The sequence below is a fragment of the Gymnodraco acuticeps genome, unplaced genomic scaffold, assembly GCF_902827175.1.
Source record: "Gymnodraco acuticeps unplaced genomic scaffold, fGymAcu1.1, whole genome shotgun sequence".
Lineage (NCBI taxonomy): Eukaryota > Metazoa > Chordata > Actinopteri > Perciformes > Bathydraconidae > Gymnodraco > Gymnodraco acuticeps.
The window spans coordinates 146,594-165,896 of NW_022989799.1; the positions used below are offsets into that span (position 1 = coordinate 146,594).

General features: G+C 42.9%; 2 protein-coding genes across 2 annotated transcripts in view; both read left to right on the forward strand.

The window, feature by feature from the left end:
• LOC117550632 overlaps window positions 1-767 on the forward strand; it is a 2,048-nt gene extending 1,281 nt beyond the window's left edge. The window contains exon 2 of the mRNA XM_034223072.1: window positions 1-767. Coding sequence (XP_034078963.1) covers window positions 1-515 — 515 coding nt within the window. The 3' untranslated portion in view covers window positions 516-767.
• The window catches only part of ttc27 (tetratricopeptide repeat domain 27), a 110,249-nt gene that overhangs the window by 81,675 nt on the left and 9,271 nt on the right, over window positions 1-19,303 (forward strand). Inside the window, exons 14-18 of the mRNA XM_034223051.1 lie at window positions 5,575-5,673; window positions 5,870-5,922; window positions 6,688-6,853; window positions 14,739-14,936; window positions 17,220-17,331. Of these exons, the coding sequence (XP_034078942.1) occupies window positions 5,575-5,673; window positions 5,870-5,922; window positions 6,688-6,853; window positions 14,739-14,936; window positions 17,220-17,331 (628 nt within the window). The remainder of the gene's footprint in view (window positions 1-5,574; window positions 5,674-5,869; window positions 5,923-6,687; window positions 6,854-14,738; window positions 14,937-17,219; window positions 17,332-19,303) is intronic.

Below are 19,303 nucleotides of genomic sequence, written 5' to 3' on the forward strand. Positions count from 1 at the left end.
TTGTCTTGGGCGTTCCCCTGCCTGGCCAGTCTGCGGGCAGTCTTTCTACCAGGAGACCAGAATCAGGTCGCAGATTTCCTCTCTCGGCACAAGCCTTCACCGGGTTAGTGGAGGCTTCATCCAGAGGTGGTGGAGACAATTTGGAGCCTTTTCGGCAGGGCCCAGATGGACCTCTTTGCCTCGGAAGAGTCGAGGCACTGCCCCCTCTGGTTCTCCTGGGCAGAGGTGACCAGCCCGATGGGTCAGGACGCTCTGGCGCACGACTGGCCAGACAGTCTCCTGTATGCCTTCCCGCCACTGCCTCTGATACTACAGACGCTTCAGAGGGGGGGCACAGGCTCCTTCTGGTCACCCCCCGCTGGCCGGGGAGAGTTTGGTTTCCACTGCTGCGCAGTCTCTGCTGCAGCCCACCATGGCGTCTCCCAGACCGGAAGGACCGTCTGTCACAGCTCAGGGGTCAGATCTGGCATCCCGACCCTCGCCGCCTTCAGCTGCGGGGCCCAACCCGCTGTTGAGCATTTTCACGGCATCTGTCAGGGAAACTATCCTGAATGCCAGAGCACCATCCACTCGAGCACAGTATGAATGCAAATGGAAGCTCTTCTCCCACTGGTGTTTGGGTAAGGCTGAGAATCCGGGGCATTGCTCTGTTGCCACCATTCTAGAGTTCCTGCAGTCCCTTCTGGATAGTGGACGTTCTCACTCCACTTTGAAGGTAAATGGTAAATGGACTGTACTTATATAGCGCTTTATCCAGTCTTTAAGACCCCTCAAAGCGCTTTACATACTACATGTCATTCACCCATTCACACCCATTCATACAGAGCAGTGTATCTTACTCGAGGACCTAACATTCACACACACACACACCGTTGGCCATGCCATCGGGAGCAACTCAGGGTTAAGTATCTTGCCCAAGGATACATCGACATGTTTACTGCAGCCACAGTCACCCGTGGTTTATATGGCTGGTTTATATGGCTGCTAGTTTTGCCCGACATGTTGGAGTAGAGGGCACCACAGGTTGGCTTTTACGGCAGCGTCCCCCTAGCACCCCGAGGGCTCCGGCTTGGGACCTGCCCCTAGTGCTGGATGCCCTATCATCTCCTCCCTTCAAGCCCCTGGCCCACGTGGGGCTTAAGTGGCTGTCCTTGAAGGCGGCATTTCTGCTTGCTATAACCTCAGGGAAGCGAGTTGGAGAGCTACATGCCCTCTCCGTGAGCGATACATGCCTGAGTTGGAACCCCGATGTCTCGGGTGTTGCCCTCTGGCTGAATGTGGCGTTCCTGCCCAAGGTGCTTCCACTAGCCCACTCCAGTCGGCCTATCCAGCTGGCACGCTTTAACATTCCACAGGAGAGCGGCACGCCTGAGTTGCTGTGCCCCGTGCGTGTCCTAAGTGCGTATATTGATGCTACGACCTGTATACGGCAGTCAGAGCAGCTCTTCGTTTGCCATGGCGGCACTAGGAAGGGTCGTGCTCTCTCTAAACAGCGGCTGTCCCACTGGGTTGTCGATGCCATCTCGCATGCCTATGGGGTCAGTGGCCGCCCCCCGCCATCAGGAGTGAGATGCGAGGAGGAGCATCTCAACAGCCTGGGCTGCCCTGAGAGGGGTGCCCCTGGAGACCATCGGCGTCGTGGAGTCTTCTGGCACATTCTCCAGGTTCTACCGGGTCAATGACGTCACTCCCCACGCTTTGGGCGTGGTCCTGTTGCCGAGCTCCGCTGCTTCCGGCTAGGTAAGTAAGTGCTTGGATTCTTCATAACATTGTTGATATAAGTCATCCAGTGCTAAAGCACCGCCTCTGGCGGTCAGTAGGGACAAAATAGAACGATAGTTACGTCTGTAACTACGGTTCTATGAGTCCCGGATGACCGCCAGAGTATCCTGTCACTCAGAATTCTTGTGTGCTCGATTCTGGGAACAGATCCTCTGACGACACCGGCATATATAGCTGGTGTTACGTGTGACTTTGTTGTTATTGGTACTCGAGCTGTGCGATGGACATATCCAATGCTAAAGCACCGCCTCTGACGGTCATCCGGGACTCATTGAACCGTAGTTACAGACGTAACTATCGTTTTACTCTAGCTGCTATTATCACAGGGATGGAAGATTTAGCTGCTGTTTCCACAGAGAGCGGACCAACTACTGAGATAAATTGAGTCATTGAATAAATGTGAGATTTTATCAATCTGTTTCTTTTGCTAACACACATCTTTTATGGAACATACAGTATGCATAGATTTTATACATGGATACTAGGGGTGTAACGGTTCACAAACATTTCGGTTCGGTACGTACCTCGGTTTTTAGGTACGGTACGTCTTCGGTACAGAAAAATTATCACAAAACATAAAATCTTTTTATTTATTTATTTTATTATTATTAAACTGTGAATAATGTATTCACTCAAATACATACAAAATATAATAAAATAACATTAAAGTGCAGCATTTCGATTAACTGAAATAATCTGTATTTGAACTGTACTGTACTAGTACCTAAGCAGCCAGTTTGAAATTATGACTTGCTTGTCATTGTATTTTCATGTTTTTTTTAAAGAAAAATTAACTTGTCCACATTGCTTGCTGAAAGGGCAGATCTGCTGGTACTAACAATGTCTCTGCTGTGGAGAACACCCTCTCGCTAGGGACAGAGGTAGCAGATACAGCCAGGTAGCGCTTTGCTAACATGGCAACATAAGGATATTTGGCATTTGTAATAGCTTTGGCTCGGTCTGAACTTTTTGCGAGTGGTGGAGGCTTAAATGCTAGTGGGAGTTGGGTTTGCACTTCAGTATTTTTTCTTTTGGTACCGGTGATATTCACGTTCAGGTGATGCCTTTTCAAATGAGTGTGCAAGTTTGATGTATTGCCAGCCGCGTAACCAATTTTAGTTGAACAATGCCGACAAACAGCTTTGGTTCGGTCCACCTGTCTTTGTCCGTCATCTTGTACGTAACTGCGAAACCAAAATGTTCCCAAACCGGAGACTTCAATGATGCTGGAGGATTTTCGAGCTCAACTTTATCTGCGTTCGCCATTTCGCCAGTTCCTCAAATTACTGACTAAATTTGAACGCATCCCTCTGACCAGCTCTCATAGTATGCCTCTCGTCCAATGAAATGACTTGCTCGCTCTATGACGCGTTGAACCCAATGTGAGCAAATTACTCTGAATGCTGCGACGCAGCACCTGAGATTACTTCCAAAAAGTTGTTCACGTTCTCAATTTTTTACGTTTAACGTTATATTCGTTCGGTACACTTCGGTACAGGTGTGTACCGAAGCGAAGGGCCCGTACCGAATAATTTCCGTACGTATACCGTTATACCCCTAATGCAGTGTTTCTCAAACTTTTTCACACCAAGGACCACTTAACCAATACAAAAACACTCGCGGACCACTTAACTCCACAAATATCCAAAATCGCATCGTTTTTCTAGAACAGATTACAAATTGCCTGAAAATGGTACAAACACGTGGCAGCAAGTGTGATGAAGGTCTTGCGCTGGGCTATATCATGCAATCGAACGTGAAACTTTAGCGCGCTCCATTGCGGAGATATTCCCACGATAGTGCGGAAATCTTAAATGTATTTATTTATTTATTTCAAATGTTACCAATATACTCACGGACCACTAGGGGGCACTTACGGACCACCAGTGGTCCGCGGACCACACTTTGAGAAGCACTGCCCTAATGGATACACTTGTAATTAAGGCTGCACAATTTGGGGAAATAATCTATTTGCGATCTTTCTGACAGATATTGCGATTGCGATTCGATTTGCGATATTTGTTTTTAAGCGACCCAACGGAAGTTTATTGTAAAATGCGGCCAACTAGGTAGGTCGTATCAACGTGCTCCCGTCTCTAGCACCCCCGCAGCCCGAGCTACGAGTGAAATAACTAAACTTACATGAAACTTCCGTTGGGTTGCTTTAAGGCGAGACACCCCAGGTGAATAGGGTAATTTTTTTAACTTAAAGGTATCAGCTAGAAATTTCTCCAGTTAATTACTTACAATAAGGCAATTGTCTTTTGTATTACAAGTTTTCTGAAATAGCATGTTTAAATATGCAAATTATCCATTATCTCATTAAATATGCACATATTTTAACACATTTCAGGAATCGAAATCTGAACTTTGGATATAGCCAGATTCAAAATTATTGTTTCATTTTGTAGTCATATTAGTATCTAAGGCTTTTACAGAAGGGATATTGGATATCTCTTTTTATCACTCCATAAATCAGAAAATACTGTCATTAGCCCTAAAATATCCATTTTCGCCATGTTTTTAGGTATACAATGTTGTATAATTCAGGCTATGAATTATATATGAACAAACCCTTCTGTAAAAGCCTTCATAATATTGATAGGAATATAACTGGAAGGTTTGGTGTATGTACGTGCTACTGAAGTTGAAATTTCGAACTCAGAGTAGGAGAAAAAACTCATTTTGAGAAAACGACCTTTAAAGATTGCAGCTAGCTAAACCCTCCTGTTCTTTGGATGACAGCTTGCGCATCGACGCACTCCGTGAAGGTATTTCATGTTCAGGGTCATTTTTTTGTATTATAACCTTGCTTCGTGCAAGTGACAATTGTTGTCGTCTTCTCTGTGAACATTTTTTTCGCCGTTCTTTTGGCATTTTGAGATTTCAATTTCTAGCTGAAAGCTAACCAGGAAGTGTTTTAGCACACCACGTGACGCATCTGAACGAATCACGTTGTCAGAAATGTACACCAGCCAATGAGATTTTGTTTCTTGGTTTAAGACCCCTTTGTGCTTTCACGATTGGTTGCTGATACAAAGGAAATGACCATATTTGGATCCGATGAGATTGTGCAGGAGAGACACAGCTTTCCAGCGATACCTCTGTTGACATGGTGCACACAGCGGTCGCGGTACTTTATGTTACGTTAGAATGCTAACTTTTGGTGAATTTAGGAGAAATCTACAGACGCAAATAGACAAACTATAGTAAAATAAACACTTAAATGTGTATTTTGTACGTTTTCCTTCCAAAAGCCTGAAAGAAAACATGTTATGGAATCAAAATAGCACAAAATCTCAAAATTGACCAGTACTTGAAAAACGATGTTTTGCCTGCCGTGTCTCGCCTTAAAGTCAAGCTTCAGTTTAAGATTCACCCTGTAATATATGTAAAACATGTGATGGAGCATTACTAACCTGACTAGATGGTTTGTTTCACCAAACCATCTAGGAAAGCTCCATTGGAAGCCATTTGGAAAAGTTTTTCGAAAATACTTGGCAGGTGATTGGATCAATCTGTCTATCACCTAATATCATGGGCCACTTCTGATTGGTTAACAATGACTGGTACATGTGGAGCACAGTACTTCTGATTGGTGTGGAGGACTGACACACAAGAAGAACAAAACAAAAAATATTTTTTTTAAAAGACGCAGGCTTTGCGATTTGATAATTGCATCATTTAAAATCGCGATTTCGATTTAAAATCGTTCAGCCCTACTTGTAATGCTTTACCCCATTTGTGACGTGTGTGTGGTGTGTGTGTGTGTGTGTGTGTGCGTGTGCGTAGCTCGGTGTGTGGTTTTCTCTCGGCTGTGCTTACATAGCCCTGCAGGGTTATGAGGGAGCTGCCAAGGCCTTCAAGAGGTGTGTGACACTGGAGCCAGATGTAAGTACCTACACACGCTGACTATTATTTACTAAATCATTAGTGAAAGAGTAGTGCGTGGACAAAACGGAACAAAAACACACACTACTCAGCAATACCAACAGTCATACTTTACACCTTCTCTGTCAGCCTCTGTGCGTAATTCTGTGGTTATTTGCCATTTTCGACTCATCTCTTTTCTCCATCCCCTCTCCAGAATCCTGAAGCATGGAACAACCTCTCTTCAGCCTACATTCGCCTCAACAACAAGTGAGTATGACTATGCATAGAATGAGTTTTGTTTAATAAGCAATATAGCAAAGTATTTAGCCACAGCAAACTTAATGTAAATTTCTTATTAGTATTCAAGATTAGTCGTGATGGAGCAAAGGATCAGGGACATTTGAAAGTGGTAATTTTTTCGAAAGAAAAATAATGCAATTTTTTTTTTTACATTTATAGCACATAAACATGATGACTTGGTTACACATAAATAAAACAAGCTTATAAAGAAACACGGCAAATTGTCAGAACAGTACAGAAATGTATTTGATGGCAAAATTGTTAAAATACATCTTGTTGCAGCGTTGGCTCGATTACAGATCACACAGCAATAATTTAATAAATAAAACCAATGAAGGTTTCAAATCACTGGTATGTACGATTCAAATGGTTTATCTTTATTTGAACCGGAGTTCTGTATGGCTCTGGCAGCGCACAGATCAGATTCTGTTTGTTGTTCCTTGTCCTCTGCCTTTTTGGGGTACAGAGGTATCTTGTGAACCCAGAGTATCTCCGAGTCTTTGTTCGCTTCAGACTCATGAGTTTTCAGGCCTGAAATTGAAAAGCCAAGCGGTTAGCACTGCTGCTACTTCAGCAGATGCACTTTCTACATTTTTGACGTGTTTGTGCGTCTTGCAGCAGCTTTGTATCTCATCAGTCTTTCCTTCACCAAAAATCTATTTGTTAGTTTCACTGCTAACTTCTTCCTTTCCTCTTCTTTTTCGTCTGCCTCTTCATGTCGCTTCATTGTAGAGAGAAAGCATTCCGCACCCTGAAGGAAGCTCTGAGGTGCAACTACGAGCACTGGCAGATCTGGGAGAACTTCATCATGGTGAGCACTGACATCGGGGAGTTTTCCGAAACTATCCGTGCCTACCACCGCCTGATGGACCTCCGGGAAAACTACAAGGACACTGAGGTAAAGAACTGCACTTTTACATTACATTGCATTTAGCTGACGCTTTTATCTAAAGCGACTTACAATAAGTGCATTCGACCAAGTTTGTAAACTTGTTTTCTTCAAGTTTACAACCTTGAAGAAAACAGAATCATATAAGTACATCAGCTTTCATAGAGCCAAAACATTGAAGTGCTACTCAACTAGCTATTAGATAAGCCAGTCCTTTATTAGTATATAAGTGCTTTGTAGTGCATTTTATTGCTCGAAGTGGAGTCGAAAGAGGTGAGTTTTTAGTCTGCGCCGTGAGATAGATGTGTAGGCCTTTCTGCTGTCCTGATGACAATGGGGAGTCATCCCACCATTTTGGAGCCAGGATAGCAAACCGACGTAGTTTTGCGGATGGGAACTTGGGTCCCCCTCGCAGTGCTGGTGCAGCGAGCCGTTTGGCTGATGCAGAGTGGAGTTCACATGCTGGGGTGTACGGTGTTTAACCATGTCCTGGATGTGGAAAGGGTCAGATCCATTCGCAGCATGGTACGCTAGTACCAGTGTCTTGAAGTGGATTCTAGCAGTTACTGGAAGCCCGTGAAGAGAGCGGAGGAGCGGTGTGGTGTGGGAACATTTAGTGAAAGTTGAAGACCAGACGAGCCGCTCATTCTGGATGAGCTGCAGCGGTCGGACTCCGGCACTGGCCAGGTAGACCAGCCAGGAGGAGTTGCAGTAGTCTAGGCGTGAGAAGACAAGAGCCTGGACCAGAAGTTGTTGTCGCTTTCTGGTATCCTCTTGATGTTGTAAAGCGTGTATCTGCAGCAGCGGGTTGTAGCAGCTATGTTTGCAGTGAAGGACAGGTTGTTATCTAGGGTCACACCCAGATTCCTTGCAGTCTGAGTCAGGGAAACAAACAGAAGGGCCAATGTTGATTGTTAGGTCAAGAGTGGGACACTATTTTCCCGGAAGAAAAAGCAGTTCAGTCTTGTCAAGGTTGAGCTCAAGCTCAACCTTGACAGTGGTGAGCAGACATCCACTGGGAGATGTCTGCTAGACAAGCAGAGACGCGTGCAACGACCTGGGTTTCAGAACGGGGAAAAGACAGAATTAATTGGGTGTCGTCAGCGTAGCAATGGTATGAAAACCATGCGGGCTAATGACCGATCCGAGCGAGTTTGTGTACAGAGAGAAGAGGAGGGGACCAAGGAAAGAGCCCTGAGGGACCCCCGTAGTTAATTGACAAGGTTCATAATCTGACCCTCTCCAAGTTACCCTGTAGGTGCGGTCTTCGAGGTATGAGGTGTGGAGGGAAAGTGCAGAGCCCCCCCCCCCTCCGCGGCATTATAATGTCCGTCTTTTTCACTGAATTGTCGTCTTGAAAAGGGTACTCACAACAATTCCGCAACAACCTTCATCTTCACCGTTGCACTTGTATTTCAACGTTAAAAACAATAAAACGGCATGAATTGCTTCGTCACATTCATCTAGATCAGAGGTGCCCAGTACGTCGACCGGGCAATGCTGGTAGATCGCGAGTCATTCATAAAAAAAAAATCCAGCTCCGTTAAAATAGACAAAACAGCTTTTGATCCCATCCTCCCTTGGCCTTCCCTGCCACTTAATTCAGGAGTTTACTTGATTGACAGAAAAGGCGACCTATCGCTTCCAGTCTGTTAACCCAGAATGCAAAGCGATACAAAATCAGTCAAGTGCCGGGAAAACTCAAATTAAGTTAAAGAGACAAGAACAAACACATAATGAGTGCGGGGGCCGAGCAAAAAGCTAAAGACATACCACTTCCACACAGAATGGGAGGAAGAATATTTGTTTGTGATGTCACATTCAAAGGTTATTATTTGTAAAGCAAGCGTCGCTCTGCCAAAGAAAGGTAACGTGGAGAGGCATTATCGGAGTGTTCACAAGGCATATGACAGCGACTTCCCTCCGAGTAGCGAGTTGAGAAAGGTCATGTATTATTGCTACACAAATATGATCTCGCAGTCTTAGTGTCGCCAACTCGTTTCTAACATGCAAAAAGACAAACAAATGCGTCTATGGTCGGTGTATTTTTTATCTTTCCAATCGAGACGAGATCTCTCTCTCCCCCGTCTGTGTGCGAGGGGGCGGGGCAGTTACACACGCAGCTGCTACAAGCAGCACACACGGCGGGGATGGCGGAGAGAAGCGCTCCAACGTGTGGTTAAATGTTACTCGTTTGAGGTGAACAATGCTCCTTGCCAAGAGTGTTTAGCATGTGAGGGCGGTAACACGAGCAATTTGTCTAAACATTTATCAAAAGTGCACCACATTCAGACGGAGAAATGCACCGGGCTCGACTGTCTTTCTAGCAGCTCTGTAGCCCATCCACGAGTAACGTTTCCACGTCAGGTCTTATTATGTATGCTAGCAGCAACACACGGAGTTAACTACATGATACAAACATGGGTTAATGATTAGAGGTAACTGAGTTATTTATTTTGTTAAAGTTTCAGCTATTCTGTTTACAGTTCTGTCATCAGATTATTTAATACGATTTCTTAAAACATTGTTGTTTCTTTTGATGTGAAATATTATTTATTTTATTTAAATAAAAAGCAATGTTAATTTTGTTCACAATTTGTTAGGTTAATTTAATAATATATGTATTTTTGAATCAAGTATTCATCTTTATTGTCTTCATTGTTAGTTACCACATGCCTAAAACAACCTCAAGCTACATCTAAAAGTTAATGGCTAAATAAGAGCGCTTGAGAAATTGTGCAAGGCATACAGGAATAGTCGATTAATCGTTTCAATAATCGATAGATTAATCGATTATCAAATTAGTCGTTTGTTGCAGGCCCTATTGTAGTTATCCCATGTATAAATAAAACGTGTTATTCAGCAACCCTTGCAATTTGGGATTTTATGTTTGGTTGGTAGACCTCGGTGAGCTGGTCATTTCAAAAGTAGCTCACCAGCCAAAAAAAGTGTGGGCCCCCCTGATCTAGATCCTCTGTCTCGAGCCAGTTTAACTAGCGGGCCTTCTAGAGGACCCTGGAACCGAGGGAAACTCTGAAAGAATACGCCCATTGGCTACAAATCAATATATGATTGGTTGATCAAACTGTCAGTCCAAACGTACGCTCTCATTCAGTGCAACGGCCAGGGCATTCGATCAAGGATGTAGAATACCTTGGTTGAAGGATATTCTACCCAGAACAAGATCTGATTGGTTGCTTTTCTTTCTAACACAAAACCACTGAAATGCGTCCGAGAAGGACAAACAAATCAGCGTAACACTGTAATATTACAGATCAACAACACAGATACGATTCTCATTTATTCATTTTATATACATTTTATTATATTTTATTTATATAATTAAATCGATTTTTTGTTTGTTTTATCTGAGTGTTCCAGGGTATTCTCTGAATACCTTGAAGGCCCTGACAGTTCGCCACTGCAATATACAAGATAAAACAAAACAAAATAATTGCATTTTACATTTCTTCTTCTCGGGTCACATGATACACTCAGCATTTAAACAGTTTGCTTTTACAGTTTATTTCCTGTAGTGATAAATTCTTACTTATTTTTGCCATTTATGCTGAGTAATTAACAAAAATGAAGGAAAAGGCTTAATTTGCAACACCCACCAAGACAATCTAAGAAGAACAACAAATCCTCAGCTTTGAATAAACAAATAAAGACAGCCAGTGGTAGGATTTCACTGTTATTAATTATCTGCCTCAGCCCTGTTTTAATTTCAGTTTTTGACAATTAACTTTAAAGATGTCGTCCTTCAGCTCAGTGGGACTGGAGGAATTCACAGCTGTGACTCAGAAATACATCCTGTGTTTTTAGGGAATTACCCAAACTACCTAAATTCACTTTTTAGAGGGTAATGGCACATTATTTAAAACTAGGTGACTTTCTTTTGTTCTGTTCCCGTTTCTGTCTTTTCACCCAGCATGTTTATTAATACTGGCTGTGCTGCCATTAGTCACATCAGTTATACTACAAGAAAAAAAATAGGTTGAATTTGGTAAATGGAATGTAACTTTGCTCTGTTTTCCTCTTAATTTTTAAATCTCCTCCTTCAACAAAGAAATGTAAAAATTACACAATGTCCAAACCGTGCCTCAGCATGGTCACAACCTTTAGAGGAGTGGAACCTCAGAGCAAAACAGTTCACTTTAATGGATTTACCATCGGTGGACCTGCTGGCAGGACTGAGGAAAACTGCCAAATCATTCAACTTTGTGAACTTTGCCAAGCAAATCTGCAGCTTAGGGAACTAATTAGATTAATTTGGATGATAAATCACTTAGATGGACCAACCAACATCTCCTTCCTCTGTCAGCTCACTAGTGGGTTAAATGCATCCTGTTTATCAAGTCCTTGAATTCACGTCATTCCTGTGCCAACTGATGAATAATTTTTCTATCAAAGATTTTTTATTTTATTTATAATTATAACATAATTGTTTGCCAGATGTAATTTTTCAAAATGCACACAAGCCCACATTCTGACATTTTCAAAGCTGACCATTGATGGTCAGTTGGCCTGACAGAGGAAACTGTTTTAAATGTCTTTCAGCACTGGAACAAACACAAAGTTGTGATTAAACAAACCTCCACCCCTCTCCCCTGCCATCCACAGAGAAACAAAGCTGTCAGAATCTCTCCTCAAAACGTCACATTAAAGAATCTCTTTTCTTCAAATTTTTATAGGGTTATTTTTGTATCCATCTCAACACCTTTTTGAAAGGTATTTTTGCATAAATAGCCGTGAAACAAAGAATCCTCTAACGGCATAATCGGATAATTTTTAGAAGCAACATGTCCTATTCTTTTAATATTTTTCTTCCCTTTGGTAGTTTTTCAGTCCAGAGCTAAGAGTGAGGGTTGGGACGATGATGACAGGCCCACCATGAATTCCTCTCTATGGAATGTGTAGAGGGCTGATGACAGAAGTGCTTTGAGAAGCTGATAGATTTCAGAGGAGCTGAGGGTCACATGCCTCAGCTTTATGCCTCGTGGGTTTAAAAGGGATACGCAAGAACCTTACAGTCACACACATTTTCACACAGAAGCCCCTGAGAATAAAAGGTCCCCTTTCCCCCTATTCTATTGTTGTGATCTATAAGTAAACTTCAATATGAGCTCCATAGAAAATTCTAGCCTGGCTTTGTATTTTTCTTCATTTCTCTCAACAGAGAGGTTATTACTTTTCCACTCAATTTCACACTTTGACTGGATCCAGCAGGAATCTGAATAAGTCATCAATTCAGTTTTCATCTAAATAAGTCACTTTTCCTCACAGTGATGGACAGGGGAGGGGAATACATCAAACAAACTTCTATTTCAGGATTAAATCTCACTCATCACAGGAAGTGTCACATCAAAACATCCTGACAGTGGAGACACGGAGGCAGAGATTATAATTGCATGTGTTGGTCTTTGCACCCATACCTTTGTCTTTCTCTGATTGCAAAATACTAAGACACTAAAAATAAAAACTGCAATGTAGCGAGATAATAACTAGTGATGCACACTTTAAGGGGTTTGACTATCTGGGCAGCAGTAGCTCAGTCTCTAGGGACTTGGCTTGGGAACCAAGGGTCGCCGGTTCACGACCAGAATGTGGAGAGCCGGAGAGACATCCAAACCTGATGGCATCAGGACAAAAACCACCAGACTCAGGGACAGTTTCATCCCACAGTCTATTTAACACGTGAGCTTGCACTATTTTTTAAATATATATTTCTTTATGTCTTGTAATTGTATGGTTGAGAAACCTGCGATCTAAGTTTTTCATACATTACACAACTACACCATGTGTTATGACATTAAACCTTCGAATATTGATACTGGAGTTTATTTAGGAGTTTAGATGGTGTACTATAAAGAATTCACTGGAGCTTCCACAAACAACAATCAACTTAATTATTACATTCAAATGATGTACATTATTCAAGTTTACATTCACTTTGGATAATAACACGGGAGCAATTAGCAGAAGCGCTCTCTTTTCCTCTCTCCCTCTCTCTCCCCCCTCTCTCCCTCTCCTGACAGCCTGTCAGTATCTCATGCAGCTCACTGATCCAGTAATGAGTGACCCGACAATGAAGAATAAATATATTTATAATAACTAGTTTAGCTTGTTCCAGAGGTAGATAAAATAGCTGAGTGTGTTAGGTCTAACTCTTACGGTACGTCCACACAGCAGCTTTTCAAAAATCTTGAAAATCTTGGAGCTGGGCGTGTCTGAAAGCTTGGGATTTTTTTGCGAGCAATGCGACCAACAACCAATCACATGAATCTCCCGCCCCCGACATACAAAGCAAAAAACCCCGGGGATTTTATGCGAGCAATATATATATATATATAAACTCCCCAAACAGGCGAAAACTTACCAGTTTCACCCCACTGTCTCTGCCACCCTCCCTCCATGCCTGGTTCCTCCGGTTTGTATCCCGTTAATAGTTCTGGTCGTAAAGAACCGGGTGATTTGCTACCGTAATTTCTCGTTTGGAATATGAGGAAATGAACTGCGGTCTGGTTCTCCCTGTGTGTGTGTGTTTCGCTGCGCTTACCCGGTCCGGCGGGCGGAGCTGCAGGATTTCTGCTTCACACACGTTGCATACCGCTATTTTACTGTCTTTTTCGGACACCTTAAAATAATGCCAAACCGGTGAAGCCATTTTGGCGAGCTTGTTTTGGCGCACACAGAGAAAAGTGTCATGTATTTTACGTCATGCGATCGGCTCTCGGTGACCGATCGATCGGAGCATCCCTACTCTCAACACAATTGTATCATTAGTAGATGACTATGGCAGATTTGCACAATAACCATAAAGCAGGGTGATAATGTGCAGCCTCATGCCGATGCCATGCATCATGAGTGCACGTGTTTGTGAAAATTAAAACTAGGGATGTCCCGATCACCTTTTTTTGCTCCCAATCCGATTCCGATCATTTGATTTTGACAATCTGCCGATACCGATTTTTCCCGATCTTTATGCAATGCATTAAGAGAAAAAAAAGGTAACAGATAACGGCTGGTCATCCAACGCGATGAATTCAGCTATCTTGGCTGTTATTTTTTTGGCCTTTTCACTGTTCTGGGGCAGTTTCTCAAAAGTGTCGGTTGTTTCAGTGCCGTTACCTGAGTGGCCGCTGTGTACTCGTCGTGTTGGTGTTTGTTTCTCAGGTGGCGTATTAGATTGGTCGTGTTGAACGTAGCTCTGTTCTTTCCACCACGCGGAACCTCCGCCTTGCAAACATTGCATCTGGCTGTTACACTGCCTTCGCTTTCAATTTTATAATACTTCCAAACTCCTGACATTTTCTCTGTCCCGACTCCCGAGTCACCAGCTGAACGTAGCCTCTCGTTAGCTTACTGCTACTATTAGACACTGCGCCCACTCTGTTGCCAGATTTGAGAGGAATAACCAGGTCTGAAAACAAGCCCAAAAGAAGCAACACATACATGATGTTGTGTAATTTTAAACCAAAACTAAGTCCTCAGGATGACTTTAAGATGGTCATATTTGTTTTGTAACATTAAATAAAATAATAAAAATATTTTATAAAAAAAAAATTAAAGAAATTACCGATCCCGATTTTTTTCCTCCCGATTCCAATCTTTTGAAAATCACGTGATAGGCTCCGATCCCCGATCACGTGATCGGATCGGGACATCTCCAATTAAAACCACATTCCCCATAAAGCCAGCTTCTTTCCATCCAGCTGTTCCTTCATTGGTTTCTGGTAGTGCTGAGAAATGCTGCTTTTAATGTACAGCAATAAAGGTTTGCATGTGGAATTTAATGCAAACCCATGACATCACTTATTATGATGTTTCGACTTTATGAATTGTCATTAATCTTCGGAAACAAATCTGACGTTGACATTGAATCATTTTGCAGATTCTGAAGATCCTGGTTCGAGCAGTAGTTGAGAACCTGATTGACTTCCAGGGGCAGCAGGCAGAAACTCTCCGCTCCAAACTGAAGGAGCTCCTGGGCCGGGTCAGCGCCCGCCACTGCAGCGACAGTGAGGTGTGGCAGCAGTACGCTCGGCTGTACGGAGACGGACACAGCTCCAGCCCAGAGGACAACGACAAGGTTGGTATCAACAATATCACTATTCATAATATGTTGACTGTTGAGGTAAAAAGTTCAAAACTGGAGCCACAAACCACCAGGAAACAAGAGTTGCAATTTGCAGTTGTTTTATTTGTCAGGAATATTGTTCAGTTGTCTGTAAAGATGGTTGCTGTTGCCAATGTTTCTAGTAAAAATTGGGGAGAAACCTGAATAACAGCAATTTGCCCAAACAAACATAACTCCAGCATTTAAAGATACTTATATTTTAACAATAAAGTTAACATTTACTTTTATTGTAAATAACAATCCAAAATACGAAGAAAATACTACCTATATTTAAGGTATCAAAAGACGAACGGCTACTAAACACTCAATCCTGGTGTGGTGTTTGGAGACAAAGAAGGCTTCTCATTTCTCTAATTCCCCTCCTCGACGCCTTTCCTCGTGACTTAGTCCCGCCCACCGGAGATGCGAGCGGAGGAGTCGAGGACGGGAACCGAGGAGAGAGGAGGGGAAGCAGCAGGCGGTTAGAGAAATGAGAACTCCTCTCCTCTGAGCGGTCATTTTAAAGAGACGTCCATTAATGATGACAGGAGGCACAGTAGCACTCTGTCTGGTGGACATAACTGTGCAGTGTTTCCCATAGGATGGAGTCATAGCAGCGGTGCCAAAAATGAAAAGTAAAAAAAAAAAAATATATATATATATTTTTTTTTATGGGTACCTGGCTGGCGCCCCCTAGCAGCGGCGCGCATATTTCAGCAGTGGCGCTGCGCCACCACTATTTGTATATAGGGGAAACACTGCTGTGTTCATGATGACTTATATATTTACTTTTAAGTCATTCACAGTGCGGTATAATGAGACAATAACAGGCTACAGATGCGGGGACACACACACACACACACACATATATTTATATTAGGGCTGTCAAACGATTACAATTTTTAATCAGATTAATCACAGCTTAAAAATTAATTAATCATGATGAATCACCATTCGAACTATGTCCAAAATGTTATTTCTTTATGTATATTGTTGTGGGAATGGAAAGATAAATGAAAGAAGGCGGATATGGTATGTTTATTATAAAAAAATTCTGCGTGTCAAAATGAAAGACAGCACACACACCTATCAATCATCAAACCGTGGGGTCTTAATTCATTACGTGTTGATTTCTATCAACGGGGGAGTACTTCAGGAAAGTCGGGGGGGCGGCGAGTGGAGTACTTCGTGACCACAGAGTGTGAACGTTGGGATCAGCTGTTTTAGCGCAGTTCTCCAGTGAAGGGGGGGGAGTCTCTCTCCGCAGCCGGTTGGCGTAGTTTTGGCACAATTCCGTTGTACAGACCGACGTTAACAGCAGCCCTGTCTGTGCACACGGAGACCGACTCTGTCTGCAACTGGTGGGATGTATGGGGCGGGCCATTCTGCACATGCGTTAAATGCGTTAAATATTTTAACGCAATTCATTCAAAAATTAATTACCGCCGTTAACGCGATAATTTTGACAGCATTAATTATACATATATATACAATTTCAGAATCAAACAAGTATGAGAGCACTCATAATAACGTAACACAATCAGAGACTGGATATATCCCCCCCATACACACTGCACGACATCTTTCTGCACGGACCTCACAACTGTTCTCTCTGTAAACATCGCGTCGCGATGAAAGCAGTTAATAAGATAATATCCAGGGGATGCATGCAGAGCTGTCATTGGCTGAGATAAGTCCGGCCGTGCGTCACGAATCTTTGAAACATCACTGTTGCCGGAAATACATCCGCGGAGGAGCCGCGGAGGAACCATCAGTGTATCCTCGGTTATAGCTCCTCCAGAGAGCCTCCTCGATGCTCGATGCTCGGTCCTCGATGTGCATTTAGAGAAATGAGATGTCCTTCAACATGGCGCGCTGAAATCCATTTCCGGGTCACTACCGGAGGACCGAGGAGTCGAGGAGGGGGAATTAGAGTATTGAGAAGCCTTCAAAGAGGAGGCAGACTTCATCCAGGCCTCTTTTTAAAGCCTGAGAGGAACTGCACCATGCTTCTCTGCTTAGTGTCTCTTGTGGACAGGAGTGTGACACGCATGCAATTTCTAACATTGCCCTGTGATGATTGAATCAATTTGATAAGATGAAATGTTACAAACATGTTGTTTCATCATGGTACGTGAATCATAGTTTGCAGCTGTACCAATCACAATAGAAATGAAAAACGAGCTCAAGCGATGACTGAATTAGACTTCTGCTTAGCCATTAATAATACAACGTTGTTATTGTGTGGTTTCTCAGGCTCTACAGTTCTTGTCCAAAGCCCACCACTGCAAGGTTCAAGCTGGGGGCTGGGAGAAAGAACCAGGTCTCTTCAAAGAGGTGATCCAAAGAGCCATCAATATGGGTGAAGGTGAGAGCACCATCCACACAGCACCACAGAAACATCGGAACTGTTTTATTCCAGGGAACCTGTACCAATGATGTCCTCCTGCCCTGCAACTCCATCCCTCTCTGAGGTCTAATACATAACTCATACTGCCAACAAAACATAAACAGTAGAACTCTTAGCCATTATGATCAAAATTAGGTTAACAGTTTATTGTATACACACCATAAGAGTCAGGGTTAATATTTTTAATTTGTGAAGGTATTGTGTTCAAAATGTGAAATGAAGGCAAACGGACCTCGCACTTTTCTACCTTTTGGCTTCATTATCTGCCAGTAACCAAACAATCTAGCCAGTTTTTTAAGAGAGGAAGAGGAGGTGAAATAGAATTGGAGGGATTAACCCCGGATTAGCAGCAGTGGGCCTAACATTAGAGATGTGTCTCTGACAGACTTAGAGTACTCGATTCCTGGACTCGTACTACAGTGTGACTCGATTGTGACACGATTTTCGTGACTCGTGACTTGACTAGGACTCGCGCACTGATGGACTCAGACTCTAACTGGACTTACATGGAGGATCTGACTTTGACTCGAGCAAGTTTTGTCTCGATTCAGGATGTACTCTGCCCCAGGCGTGTGCAGCTGCGAGGCAAGTTCCTGTCCCGTGCGTATTATATTATAATAATAACCCTTATATTTATAAAACACCTTTCCTACAATAATTGCAGCCCAAAGTGTTTCACAGCAATTAATGTTGGGTATTTCTATATTACTTTGTAAGAGTAAACCCCAGCTCGGTTCAAATATACCAAAACCCAGTGAACAAAGATAACAGTACTCGAGTTTCAAGTTTACTTGCTGCAAGGAGAATCAGCGAGTGACAGGTCATGTCAACTCCAAAACCAACTCTGCTCCTCTTCTCTCAGTGCAGTCTCTTTATTACAAAAATACAGTTACAAATCATGCATGACGAAGTGTATGTAACCAACGGCTTTATTTGTCAATGGCAATTGACAATTTGTCAATTGTCTTGTGACTCGCAATCATGTGTGTGTGTGTGTGTATGGTCCACAGAAAAGGGGAACAGACTATTCTCTGTTCCTCTTTTCTGACTATGGTCTCTTTACAACATAAAATGACAACATATTATGAAAACACGTTTATCCTTCAATAAACTCTAACATTCCCTCCTGTTTTCATAATTACTAGCTGGTTACAGTGTCTTTATTACTTTCAGAATTAATTCACTTGTTTTTGACATTTTCGAACCATTCGTCATATGACAGACAGTAACCTAGCTTTAAGTCTTACACATTGGAGGTTAGGTGAGTATATTCGTCCTTCTGAGAGGGGTCTGTGTCAGTATAGTCATCGTTATCTGTCTGTTGCAACATCGTATATTGGACAAGAGTGTTGGTAACTATTTTACCAACCATAGCTTTAACACATGGTATAATACAAGCCATAGCACAGCACACAAGGATGACAACACATATGATTGCAACAAATCCCATCACGAGCTTTTGAACCCAGCTCCCTGAGAGTAGCCAATTGAACCATCCGGTCTCAAGAGAGGCATGTCTGTCTTGGCCCATAGCTGTCTGTAGGGCTTTGAGAGTAGCCATTGCATCTGTCATGTTTTGGGAGTGGACATTGTCGGTGATATATGTACAACAGATTGTGTTCAAAAGGATACACGTACCTCCTACTGAGGCAGTGAGTAGATCAAGGGCCATGCGGTGCTGTAGCACCATGGTTCTGAGTGAGTCTAGTTCGAGGTTCTGTTGTTCGTTTACAACGATGGAATTATTTACAAACATGCCGAACCGGTAATCAAGGGTTTCGAGTCTCAACATGTTCTTCGCTACGCCTAAGGCAGGAGTCAATGCTAATATTACCTTTCCACTGGTGGACCAGTGTTTGAATTCATCAGGGACATCTTTTCCCCATACTGAATCATGTTTTTTGAAGGCAGGCATGGCATTTCTCCTCCT